General features: G+C 41.1%; 1 protein-coding gene across 1 annotated transcript in view; it reads left to right on the top strand.

Moving 5' to 3' along the window:
• Positions 1-5,863: 5,863 nt before the first annotated feature.
• The window catches only part of LOC140301598 (thrombospondin type-1 domain-containing protein 4-like), a 42,567-nt gene continuing 34,358 nt past the window's right edge, over positions 5,864-14,072 (top strand). Inside the window, exons 1-5 of the mRNA XM_072380144.1 lie at positions 5,864-5,908; positions 6,907-6,973; positions 8,140-8,462; positions 10,448-10,874; positions 13,019-13,121. Of these exons, the coding sequence (XP_072236245.1) occupies positions 5,880-5,908; positions 6,907-6,973; positions 8,140-8,462; positions 10,448-10,874; positions 13,019-13,121 (949 nt within the window). The 5' untranslated portion in view covers positions 5,864-5,879. The remainder of the gene's footprint in view (positions 5,909-6,906; positions 6,974-8,139; positions 8,463-10,447; positions 10,875-13,018; positions 13,122-14,072) is intronic.

Consider the following 14,072-nt stretch of genomic DNA (forward strand, 5'->3'; position numbering starts at 1 on the left):
CATTAACACAGTGTTGGTGTGCATTGTTTGAATGGTTCTTTTCTTTGTAATGTCGCAGCAGGAGTGACGGTGTCTGGTCTTTCAGGTTGTTTTTATCTAATGCACAAGCATTCTCCTGTCTATGAACATGAATCCACCTCTTAAGTCTGTCATGTCCTTAAGGCAGCCTACAGCTGATGTGGAAGACAGCATTATCCACGCCTCATAGGTCGCTGCTCTTCTGTAAGGCAGAAGCTGTGTGTGTGTGAGTGTGTGAGTGTGTGTGTGCTTAGAAGGGCCTGAAAGCTATGAAGGGTCCTCTGGGTGGTGTGAACTCTGAAGACTGGAATGCCCCTGAAGGTGTAGAGGCTTCACCTGTTTTCTCACATGTTTCTGCTCCCCTTTCTAAAACCACTCCACAAAAATGGTTTTAACCCTTATTTAATTAGGCACATCGGCAGAGAACACAGAACCAGCCCAGAGGAGTGAGTGCAGGAGGACGGAGTGTCAGACGGCTCTGCAAACACACCAAGGACTTGACAGGTATTGCTGTCTCATGTCATTCATCCCACTGGAAATCAGAACTTTGCTCACAGGTATTTGACTTGAAGCAGACACAAACATCAGGTTATACTGTAAATGAGCTTTTATGTTCTCAGTGAGTTCTTGTTTCCTTATTTTCAGCAGATCTGCTGACCAGTAGCTTCGGGAGGATTTTTATTACTGTCTGTGAACGTATATGTCTGTCTCAATGATCCGGGCACTTCTAGAGAATCGAATACAATCCACACTCTAGTACAGTTAGTCTGATTTCACAAGCTGGTGATCTTTACTTCTACCTAAAGTACAATTAAATATCTACAAATGTCTAAACATGTGCAGGAAGAGTTGTTTTTTTTTTCTTTTAGGGGAGCTGTTTATCCTAAGTTTCTCGTGTGAAAGACTCACATTTTCCTTTGACAGGAAACCAGTCAGTGCAAATCTGCTGTAAGAAAGCTTCAGCTGGTTTCTTTTCAACAGCTCTGATAACACCACTGCTTTGTGCCGACACACTTTGACTGTTTATGGGACTACAGCTGCCAACACTGCAAGAGAAGTTTCGTCCCAAAGGACTGACAGAACTTCAGGACTAGTGACAGCATGCAGACACACAGACTGAGCAACCAGCTATGTCTCATTCCACACAGAGCACTCATTACTCATCTTCATGTGGCTGACGCAGTTTAAACCATTAACGTGAAGTCAGAATGTCTTGGTCATTGCTAACACATAATAAGTCAACTGCTACATAGAAAAGAAGACTGTGGGAAAATAGTTGAGCAGTTTAAAAATAACATTGCTCAAAATAAAACTGCAGGGATTGGAAGGATAGGGGTTAGTGAGTATTCATCTGGTAGCAAATAGCAATTTATGCCTCCCAACTTCACTTCATCGTATACATTTTACTTTTTAAAGATTCACAGAATCCAGAGAACTTTCTGCACACAAAAGATGAAACTGAAAACTAGAACTGAGTGACCTTTCCCCGTCAGGCCCTCAGGAGTCACGACATTAAAAGAAAACATGACTCTGTAGCAGAAATCACTGCATGGGATCGGAAACATTTCTGAAAAGAAACAAAACAACTGTCAGTAAATACAGTTCAGCACCATCCACAAATGGATACATACACGATTTAGAAATGCTGCAAGTTTTTTTTTGGGCTCCAACTCATTTAAGATGGACTGAGGTGAAGTAGAACACTCTCTTGTGATCTGCTAAATCAAAAATTGAAGATATAAAGCAACACAGTGCTTGATATTCAACTGTCCCAACTCTTTCAAAGTTTAATGCTTGCATCAAACTCAAAATGGACATTTTTTAAAATAAATCATTAGATACAACAATTGGTATGTTGTCTTTGTAGTATGTTCAACAAAATGTTTTAAAAGATTGGCACTGCAGTATGTTTTTGCTTTTTTACAAATCGTGCAACAATGCACAATGACATTCACAGTTGTACTTGTTTTTTTAGCTTGTTGCTGACTTGGCTCAGGTTAGCAGCAAAAAAGGGAGAATCTACACTGGGATGAATTTAGAAAGCCAGTTTGTGTTTATTTTCAATCATAAAGCAAACTGATGTGGACATGTAGAACACCAGCAGTGTACTGCACAAGTGGATGGTTGTAAGTGTGTGTGAAAAATGTTGTATATAAATGCTAAAAAAACAAACTAACAAACTGTTCTACCCGCGTGAAGGAGAGAGAGCGATCTGATGAAGCTGGTTTTTAAAACATTAACTCCTCCCTCCTCTCAGGTGCAGCCACGTACTTACAATCCACCCAGGTCATTTTCAAGGAAAGCAGGGCAAGAAAAAGAACAAAGATGGTGGTTCTTCACAAGCTAGTTCTTGCTTTTGCTTTCTGAGCTACTGCCAGAAAAGTAGCACATTTGACTGTTCTCTGAAATGAAACCATCTGGTGGGGCAGCAGCATCGAAGCCAGAGACTCAAAGAAAGTGAAGGAACTGTTACAGAAGGCTGGCTCTGTGTGGAGCATTGCTCCGGAGCCTGTGGAGCTAATTTGCAAAAGTTGCTCAACTTCATGGATAATTCTGCACAGACTCCACATAACATAGTTATCAAACAACAAAGTGGGTTCAGTCAGTACACAATGCCTTTTTTTAGTGCTTATTTTTATTATTATTTTATGAGAATAATAAAGAGTTATTCATTTCACTTATATTCAAGTTCTTTATGTATTGTATGATTTTTTTTATGTTAAACTTGGTGAATGGGACAGAGATTTCACCTGGTTATAAGCTATGACTTCCTGCAGTGTATATCAACAAACTGTATATAATCTCACAAAGCAAACTAAACTCTAAGATCACAGTTTAGAGTGACATGGTAAATCGAAGCAGTAGCAGTAGCAGAGCTGCACGGCTGCTTGCACACAGCCAGGATCATCCAAGAAGGCCTCAGGTAATGAAAAGGAAAATATTTCAAGCGTTGGTGTAAATAATAAGCTACATGTTTGTCGGATGCACTTTCTTTAGGTCGGCTTTGTCCCTGTTTCAGTTAGTCGACATTACCCAGAATGCTTCTTGCCCCGGGCTACATGTGAACTCAGCTGTAAATTTTACAGTTGTTTGATTATTAGTGGAATGTAACTGTATTTCTGAGCATACAGAGGAGGTTAAAGTGTTTCCAGGAAGTTTCAGTGGTGTGAGAGTGAACTTGCTGACAAAAACCATGCAACATTATCTACACAATCTGTATTTGGGTGACCGGTGGGCAATAAACCTTAGCACTTAGGTTTTTGGAGGCTGCAGTGTTGATGTGCCCAACCCTCTAATGGACTTGTGTGTTCTCTGAAGAAATGGTTTCCAATTCGTTCCACCTCACAGGAGCAGCTATTACTTTCTCCTGGAATGAACTGAGTGTATTGTTTATTGTAAGCCATGTCCTGCAAAGAGACATTCTTTAAATGACAAAGATTATTCTTGTTGGTGAATCAACCAGATGTGGGAGTTACAATTAATTATGATTATATAACTTTAAAGTGGACATTTGTTTTTCCAGAGAGGTGTATCTTTAGAGGAAAGTCATTGCAGCTTTCTGTTGTGTCAGACAGCAGGGGCTACATTCTTTACACTTCATGTGCAGAGAGGTCATCACTCGGTGATCTGGGACTACTAATTCATTAAAGATGTCTTAATTGCCTTGCACTTTGCATTGTGCTCTACAAATAAACTTGCCTTGCCTAATTGGTGGCTTGCCTTCAAAAAATTTGGAAACTGAGTTAAAGGAAAATTCCTGAGCAGTATCAGCTTCTCCATCCCAGTGAGAAAGGTAAGTGGGGCAACAACAAAACCAGTACCCCATACTGTAAAGACATGGCGTACTACATAAACTTACATTAAGAGGGATAGCACATGGATGAGAACAACCACGCTAAAGACAACATCTCACCAGCATTTTCACTTGATAGATATGAGAAGTTCAGCAATTTCACAACTCTTCCTCTGTCGTTGTTTTGGAGTGCAGAGGGCACTTTTTGGCAAGAGATTCGCACTTTTTTTACTCTCGACTGTTGTAGCCTCAGTCGTTTGTTTACTGTCACAGAGTAGAGACAATGACTATGCCCCTGTCTCTCACCCCTTGCATGGCATAATAATGGACCGGGAAAGCTCCTTCAGTAAGAGGCTGCTGCACCCTAAATGTGTAAAGGAGTGATATCGCAGGTCATTCCTTCCTGCAGCAGTTTTACAGCCAAAATTGATCCCATCTGCACACTAAAAGACTTCAGCTGCTTTACATCCCATTGTACAACATACATTTACTGTTTAGCCAACAATTGCTCATAGTATTAGTATTTTTGTACTGCTTACGTTTGCTTCCACTGATTATTTATGTGATTTTCTTTGCCATCGGTCGTTTCCTTCCATGAGACTGATAAAGGCTTAACTTACTTAACGTATGCCTTAAACGTTCAAAAAGCTTGTGAAGAGTCTAAAAAACATCATGAACCTACTTGTACAAAGCGTGTCCCGTGCCTCCTTATTGGATGAAATATTTGCTAATATTTGATTTTTAAGTGACTACTCAAAAAGAGTTTGTGTGTCAGGTGTGTGACAGGAGGAGCAAGTAGCTGAACATTTATCAGGCTTTCTGGGTTCCTGATGCTTTTTTGTTTTGTTTTGGTGCCTTTCGTTTGAGTTTACCAGTTTCTCTCTCCTGCATGTTGACAGAGCGCCACTGTGCCGTAGCATGAGAGAAACTTCGCATCCTCTCTTTCTCTTTCACGCCCAGGCAAACCCAAGCGCGCCAACACCACACACGGAGTGGGGAGAAAGGAGGAGACTCTCACCTCCATTCTTACTTGACAGCCCACGCGTAAAGTCAAAGCGGAGTGGTTGCTGCAGGGGGTGCGCAGCAGAGGGTGTTTTCTGTCTGTCGTGTCGATTCTCTCCGTCTTCTCATTTGCAGTGTTTACGCGTAAAAGCAAAAACCGTCTGAATCACCATGCGGAGCAGGGAGTGTTGCGGTTGATTCACAACTATGGGTAAGGATTCGCTGATTTCCATGGCTCAGCATCAAGTCACCAGAGGGAAACTCCACATTTCTACCTGGATTCATGTTTCGACCTTGAGGATACGTGCGCTTGGATAGGATACCCTGTTTAAAACTAAAGTGAAACAGCAAATACTTCACCATATCTACATTAGTGACCTACAGGTATGTAGACTTGATGAAATGCGTGCTTTCGTTATTTGTACTACTTATCCTCTCACCGCTGCGGCATAAATGACAATTCTATTCACATGCTAATTTAAGAATTTGACTGGTAATAATCCCCTGCTTTCCCCAAAATTAGAGTTTCCAGAGAAGGTATCTTCAGAACTTTTTCTGACCACCCTGTTTGGTTCAATGAATTTCATTTAGGCAAGGTGCAAAGTGGGGCAGTGTTATGTGGTAATGGGTGAAAGGTGAAACCATTTCTCAAACTGAACCTCAGACCTGCTGTCTATAAGGGAGGGGGGTTCACAGGCGGCTGCCTCATTAGGGGCCAATGAGGTCAAAGGTCAACTCACATGGTCAAGTGGGTAGAAGTCTAACTTTTTTTGATCAGGTCAGTGTCTGTGAGACTGTCAGGCAGAGTACTTTTCCAGCAAATGGAAAAAAAAATAGTCGACTTTTAACATTTGGATATTTATCAGTAAAGTAATAAAGCAGCATTTCTTAAAAATTTGATTAATGTTTTTCACTTAGAGAAGTCTGCATATATTACATTACAAAGATGAGTTAACAGTGGTAGCACACACAGCAGTATTATAAATGTTACGTTCATTCAGTTGTATACATGATTTAAGTTTCTCTCTTTGCACTCGAGGTATCTAACTGTGAGGAGCTGGTGGCCATGCAGGGAGCCTGTTTCTGGATTGTCAGGTAATTTAAAAGTTTGTGCATTGGTTTGGGGTTTAAATTCAGATTCATACACTGCCTGGCCAAAGAGAAAAAAAGTCACCATCAGCATTGACATTAAGGGAGGTTAAGCAGCATCTCTTTTCTTTTAAGAATTTGCTGGAAGACACATCCTGTGGTCGTTGGAAAGATTATTACTCTGTATTTAAGGATGAAATTCCACATCAAGCACAAAGAACAACAAAGGAGATTGCTGAAACTTAAATTGAGTTAGAAACCTTCAGTAGAGTTTCTGGTGTTGAGCCATTCTTTTCAAGGAAGATTTGTGGTCGCTCCAGCCCACCCGCTACCCGATTAACGGATTGACGGTATAGAAAATGGATGGATGGATGGATTTGTGGTCGGATTTAAATCTTGAATGATCCAGATTGGATTTCACTTAAAAGTCTGTTGAAATCAAAACAAAGAAAATCATGCACAATGCCAAATTAACTTGATAGATGCCTTAAAAAAGACTTGTCTGTGTGGCTAATTTAAAAAAAGACTTACATTTGCTACATTGCATAAATATTGGACTATTGGAAAAAGGTAATGAGGATTCGTCAGGATTCTTTGGGCTCAAATAGCAAAAGACTGGGAGCATGGATTGGCCACCACAGAGTTCAGACCGTGACAGCATTAAGAGCCTTTGGGATGTGCTTGAAAAGTCTTTACTCAGCAGTCCCAATCTTGGCCAAACATGAGTGCAAGTCTGGGCAGAAATGAATGTTGTGACATTGCATAAGGATATCAAAACAATGCCACGGTGAATGCGTGGAATGATTAAAGTTAAAGGTGGTCCAACAGCATATTAGACTGTGTGACTCATTGTGGCCAGGCAGATTATGCTTTCATTTTTGTGTATGTTTGGTTCACTCTCTGACCCAATGAATATTTGAATAGCATCACTATATTCCATAGCCAGATATATTTATTACCATATATCTCTATAACCAGTAATCTTCTCTCCCTGTTGTCTGCAGAGTTTCTGTCCTGCTGCTGTTTTGGTCACTCTCGCTGGACAGCCAGCATGCAACAGACCATAGGAAGGTGAGCAGCAGGTGGTGCAGCCTGAAATTGAAAACCTGTGTTCTGATATGATATCCTCACCCTCACAATGGCTCAAATATTTCTAGGCATATTTATTTTAGTTTTTTTGTCACTTTAATTGCTTGTTTGGTGCGGGCAAGAGGAATTCTCACCCCAAAGATGGCTTCCGGGATTGTGTCAGGTCAGCTTAGTCGAATGCCACCCTGACCAGCAAATGAGAGTATTCCCAGGGGGGGAGCCTGACCGGGGTGATAATCCGTGAACTTGTGGTGAGGGAGAGGGAAAGCTTCTGATGATTGCAGCAAAACAGAGAGGGCGGATGTCAGCTGTCAGCAAACTACCGCTTGAACCTTGCAGCCACAGGAGCCACATGGAAGAAACTTGTGGATGAGGCTGAGTGACAGATAAACAACCCTGTCAGTTAAACAGGGGGTCGCTGTGTGTTGGCTCCACGTGTTTCCACTTGGAGTCCAGCTGTGTGACCTGTTACTGACCCGGAGATGACAGTGGCATTGAGTTACAAAAGCTGAAGCAGTAGAGGAGGCCAGGGGGAGGTCTGAGGTCTCTTTGAATAGCTGCCTGGGCTGATTGACAGCAGAGGAGCTCCATGCCAAACTGTCCCCACTGCTTCTGTATTCTCTTGCCATCCTCTAACACTCAACGACAGCTGAGTTTTTACTACGGCCATGTGTTTGCCCAGAGAGGTTTCCATGAACGGAGACAAAGTGCTTCTTAAAGAGCAGGATTTCCACGCGGCTCCGCGGATAAAGCCAGCTTGGCACAGGGCTGCTGTTGGCAGGTTCCTCAAGCAAAGAGTGCCGGGATTTCTGTAAAGATGTCCCTGCTGCAGTTGCACAGAGGGGCAGAGTCAACAATGAGAAATTCATGTAGCCAATGGGGGACAGGCCACTAACAGACACAGAATAATCAGCCAAAAAGAGGCTTTACTGTGAACCGAGGTTTGTAAAATGAAATAAAATAAAAGTGGAAGAGCGATGATGGGATGAGGTCACTGACTTGAGCTTTTATACAAAGCAATGATCTGCAGAGATTAAAGTCTCATTGATAAGGGCTTTCCATCAGTCCTTGACATTCACATTTAATAGCACCATCCAACTTTTTGCCCTTGTAGCATTGCCAATCTAGGCTCCTTCATCTCCTTGCAGGTTCCTCAAAGGGCAGAGCCTCAACAGGATCGTAGGGTTGAGCATGGAGAAGTCCAGGGCTCATGGGGCACCTGGGGACCCTGGTCATCCTGCTCCAGAACCTGTGGAAAAGGAGTACAAGAACAGACCAGGCCCTGTCTGCCTGTGTACACTCAGTATCCCTCCAATGGAGCTGGTGTTCAGCCTCAGCAACCAGGTCATGTCATTTCAGCCCTGAGGCCTTCAGTTTCTCTACACCGTAATCGAGTCAGAGGCTTCAACAGCAGCAGCAGCAGCAGGGTAGAGCTGAGGAGGGAGAAGCAGACCAGGCCTGGTGAACGCAGGTACAGTACGCACTGGATGGAGGTGTCATCCTGCACACAGTTATGGATTTAGCAGCAAGCCTAAAAAAATCTGCTGACTGCATTAATGATTGTTGATTGATGAATGATTAAGTTTAAGAAACAGATGTCTGAAAAGAGAAAAAGCCTGATTAACTAAGAGAAATATCAGTGTGAGTAACAGACTGCAGGATGCCAGTCCAATAACTGCCTGACTCCTCGAGACCAATCACAAATGAAACAGTGCTCAGCAGATGTTGGCTTTAATCCTTGTAGTATTTCACAGTGAAAAAGTTGGGAGATCAAAAAGTGTTTTCCCTGATCAACTCCATTGTATATAGAAAATACCAAAAAATTGAAAATCTTATGCAGAACGAGGTCATGATTTGTCCTGCTTGTGTTGCCACGTACCTTTCTATAAAGGTTACCTTGGCACAAATCTCTGCATCAATGGTATATTCATACTGATACAAACCATCCAAATCATGTTCATATATGCACCAACATGCCATTAAAAACATAGGATTTTACATCTTGAGCCTGAATAAATGTTCTCATGTTCATCACGTAAATGTGGAGGACTGAAACGGTCGTAATCAGAAATAAATGCAAATATGTATAAATACTCAAAAAATTTGTATTTTAATTAAGTCATTTTTGTATTATTTTCCCAAGTCCATTTATTTGAAATGTTTTCTATTTACATTTATCTTCTTTTGTTTTCACTCTCTTGAATTAACACAAAACTGAAGCTGAAAAATACATTTATTTAATATTCAGTTAATTATGTATTGCTTAAATATGTTTAGCTTGATTACAGTAGTATATATCAGCATAATGATTGATTTATTGGGCCGTCAATGCATTATTGTTTTTTTGGATATTTAGGATTTGACAGTTTCAGTCCTCCATACAGTCCTCCGAAGCAAACGTCAGTTTTATTCTCAAAAGTCGCTGAAACATTGACTCGTCTGATCACAGACTGTGACAAAGCCTCCTTTAGGGAATTCTCCTTGTAGACTGAATGCTGACACCCTCATCTGTTACCAACAAATCTGCTGATTGTGGAATCATCCAGAAGACTTTTACCTGTATATGATATAAACTTGTATGTCATTTTTTGCCTCCATCCCACCTAATTTTAGTGGGTTGGTGGCATCAAATTTTGAGTTGTAATTAGATTTTTCAAATACAATGAAGTTGGTCAGTGAAAACAGTGAAAATCTGCCTGGAAATGCGGTCTCTGCTTTTTTTTTTTTTTTTTGCATATCTGGCACCTTCTGCATCACACAATTTTTGAAACATCAAAGTGAGGTTTGCCATGAATTTATGACACTCTGATACTACGATTGCCTAATGTGAGACTCTTAAATGAAGCAAGTGTAAAAAAGTATTTTTATGGAACTTCACAGATTAGATTTAAGAACTTGAAAATATTGTCAGAAACCTTTTTAAAATGTATATGATTTTACATTTTTGTTTCAACAAGATGATGTTCACTGAGGAGCATTTAGTATTTTTTTAGTTTTGTAGCTCTTGCCTTTGTCGAGAAATGTGCTGCATGCAGAGAAGCCTGGTGTAAAAGTGACTCTTTGGAGCCGTCACTGTGGGCCATCTGACTACCCTCCAGTGGAAAGCCAGTCTTTTATTGTTGGAGTCAAAGGCTCGGCTTGTGCTTGGCAGCTCTGTGACCTCCTTCCTGTTGTGCTTGCCTTAAAACAAATAGAACTGACAGTTGAGCGTTTAGCAGGCAGGGGGGGTTGTTTGAATTGGTCTTAAAGGAGCCAAATAACAACAAAAGTTCCCAGAATTCTGCTGCTGGCATACTGGTACTTCTTAAAAGCTGTAGCTTAGATGAAAGACCATTAACGTTTCCTCATTTAATAATGAATGGATTAATTTTTTTGCCACTTTGCAGTGACATGTCATCTCGAGATGGTGAAGATAATTGCTGTTCAGTATCAGTCTCTGCGTGTTTGTGTTTCCAGGAGGGTCTCTGACATTGTTCCAGGGAGGTATGGCTATGGGAGAGCGCCTTATGTTGCTCCATTGCAGACAGATACTGGCCGGGGTTCGAAGACACCTCGCCTCCGCAGGCAGAGACGGTCAGCTGTTTCTCACTACCCCACTGCTAGAGTCCATAGCGTTCAAAGGTCAAACAACCTGGACACCTTGAACAACGTTCATCGCTTCAGCAAACCGTACATACATCCCAGGCTACCACATATCAGAAACAACCAAGTCTGGGCCCCCCTTTACCAGCCTACTTCAACTAACCAGGCTGAGGTCCAGCGGGAGATGCCATCAAGCAGCCAGACCTCCGGCCATCCGCTGCATCCAGAGAGACCTTACGACCCGCTGCCCTCCTCCTCCTGCACAGGCGAGCATGCTCACTACAGGATCTGCAACAGTAATGTACGCAAGTTTGCATTTTCTCCTTACTCTCAGTCATTGTTGCTTCAACAATTTGATATGATCCAATTAAAATATTGTCCTTACAGTTTTTGTTAAAATTGATAAATCTGAAATAAACCTCAGAAAATACAACTTTTTCCTAATGAATTTGTGGATGTTCTAACCATGGCGCCATCGTTTAAGTTGGAGAAACATCCCATCGTGAGGTAGGACCTGACTTCATTGGCTTAACATGGAGCCATCAGACATCGTAATGGCCAATTTGATACGTTTCAATACAATTTTATGTTTATTAGTTTGGATTAAGAAATGAGTTTATGTTGTCTATCGTAGTGTGATGAACACATGACATAGTGCCATTATTAATTGAACGAAAACTAAATGCAGAACCACTTTGTGAAAAACAGTGCAATCTGTTTCATTAGGAATTTAGATGGTAAGTAGCAGCTAGGTGCTGCTAATCAAATGTACTGTACCTCTATAGACACAGCCGTGTCTATAAAAGTAGAAGTTTTGCTGGTCTGGAACGTACAGCTGTGTTTTATAGCACAATGCCAAGGAGGAAAGCCATCTGCAGTGATTTTAGTAAAGGAAGTGTTGCTGCTCATCAAATTAGGAAGGGAGAAAGAGCTACACGTCATACTCTACAGGCCTCATTTAGCATGTTAAATGTTAGTTATCACAACTCATAAGTTAATGACCGTATAAATAGAAAACGACTGAACATGTATGGCTCGTTTGGAACGGTCGTCAGGAGAAAGCTTCTTCTCTTTCAAAAGAACATGGCAGCATGGCTTAGTTTTGCAAAGACTTCTGGAACAATGTCCAAAGTGGAGATGTTTGGTTATAATGCCCAGCACCACATTTAGAGAAAACCAAACACAGCATGTCAGCACAAACACCTCATACCAACTGTCAAGCACGGTGGTGGAGGGCTGATGATTTTGGCCTGTTTTGCAGCCACAGAACCTGAGCACCTTGCAGTAATTGAGTTTAACCCCTCTGTAAAACTAAGTATTCCAGAGTCAAATGTGAAGCCATCTATCTAAAAGCTTAAGCTGGCTTGAAATTAGTTCAGGCAACAGGACAATGAACACAAACACAGCAGCAAATCTGCACCAACATGATTTGTTTAACATGATCCCAGTTTCTTCTGTGGGTTTCCAGCTGTGAGCAGCACTTCTGTTTCCTTTGTTCATTGACTAGTTTGACTATATTTAATTTTTTGTCACTATTCCAATCTGAACTGCACCCTTGCAGTGCGTGTTGAGGGGGCTTTCTAGTTCAAGCCAAGTTCAACCTATGTGTTTTTAACCAACATTTTTCCTCTCAGCTCACCGTTCTGCATTTAATCATCCATCGTAAATAACACCAGGCAAGTAAGCTGTCTACAGAAGCGTTTGGGCTAATTCTTTTTCTTTTTTTCTTTTATATCTGCTCATATCATGACAGAGGCAGAGTTATGCTCAAACCTTATATTATAATCTTAACTTCCTATTCAGCCTCTGGACATATGGCTAAATATTTTGCTATGAAGTCAAAGCCCACTCCAGAGCTGCAGCTCACCCCTCTGCCAGTGTTCCTGCTGCTCAGGCTAGTGCTAAGCTAAGAAAATTTTCCGTTATCAAGCTACACATTAGTCAGCTTTGTAATTAGAAGGAGAAATATTTACTTCTCAAGGCCCAGAGGGAAAGTTGGAACACCTTTATTGGATAAGGGTAATTAAAAGGTGGGTTAAACTATCTTAGGTGTGGTTTTAAAACAGCTTAGAGTAATCTGCTCTGCTGAATAGACGTTATAGAATCTATTCTGTGCATTAAAATGAACAAAGGGCTGTATATTATCTGCCTGGTGAGCAATGTCAAAGATATTCATGCAAAGCCAAGCAGACCAGAGGCTTGTTTAGACAAAGGATATATGAAGAGACTTCAGCAAGGTTGGGTTTCACTGGAGAGACTTTACAACTACTGAAATCTAACTCCTTCTGTCACGAAAGGATGACTTCAAGTTGAGAGGTGGAAACCGTTAAAGCATCAAGGGTTGACTGCTGGAGTCTGCTGTGGTTCCAGAAAGACTGGCGTGTTTGGTTCTGTGTTTTGATGGAAATAAACGTGTGTGTTTGTGTTTCTCTGGTCCGTCCCCAGGCCTGTCCTCCAAACAGCAGACACATCAGAGCTGTCCAGTGTTCATCTTACAACAACCAGCCTTTCATGGGAAGACTGTATGAGTGGGAACCTTTTAATGAGGGTATGCTGTATGCTTATGTTCTCTTATGTACAGTTTGTGCACATGTACAGTATATTAATGTAATACTTTTCCCTTTTATTGAAATCTGAGGCTATAGTACTCAGTTGGAAAATGGGTGGATTACGCAAACTGAGTTGAGAGTGAGTTTAAGTATCTCAGGGTCTTGTTTACCAGTGAGGGGTGATCAGAGTGGGAGGCTGACAGGCGAAATGGGGCAGCATCTGCTGTGATGTGGATGTTCTACCGGTCTTCCGAGATGAAGAGGGAGCCTATGGTCCTATGGTCACGAGCTGTTGGTAATAACTTAAAGAATGATGGCAAATAAATACACTAAATACACATGGCAGAAATGAGCATAGTCACATGGGTGGCTGGCCTCATCCTTTGGCATAGTGTGAGGAGTTTGATCATCCTGTAGTGACTCGGAATAGAGTTGGTATTTCAGGTATTTTGGGCGTGGATGGACTTTGATATATTCACATATTAAACTTCACATATTAAACTTAAAGTGAAAGTATATGGGATGCACAGGATTTTAGCAAAACTGTTTTATGTCTCGTCTTTTCTTACAACACACTTTTTTTCTTATGAAGCACAGTGTGGGATCATCTTGACAGAGGACAGAATAAAACCTACATTAAAAAAATAAGTATTTAATGTATTTCAAGAAGCCTAGTGAACTATTCCTGAGGACAAGAAATGACAAGAAAGCTTGTCTAAAAGGGTTCAGGCTGTGTTTAAGAAGGTGGTCATACCAAATATTGCTTCTTAAAGCTCTTTAGAATTATTTGGACAGTATTTTATAATATATACTGTATTTCTATTTATGTTTGGAAATGTTTTGATACATTTCTGCACCTATTGCCAATTTTCCTGGCAATATATAGATAAATAATAGAGTACTGCACTAATGTACAACAAGCATCTGTAAAGCTAAGGGAGTTCAGTTCA

The sequence above is a fragment of the Leuresthes tenuis genome, unplaced genomic scaffold (assembly GCF_036924035.1).
Source record: "Leuresthes tenuis unplaced genomic scaffold, fLeuTen1.0.hap1 SCAF_2, whole genome shotgun sequence".
Classification (NCBI taxonomy): domain Eukaryota; kingdom Metazoa; phylum Chordata; class Actinopteri; order Atheriniformes; family Atherinopsidae; genus Leuresthes; species Leuresthes tenuis.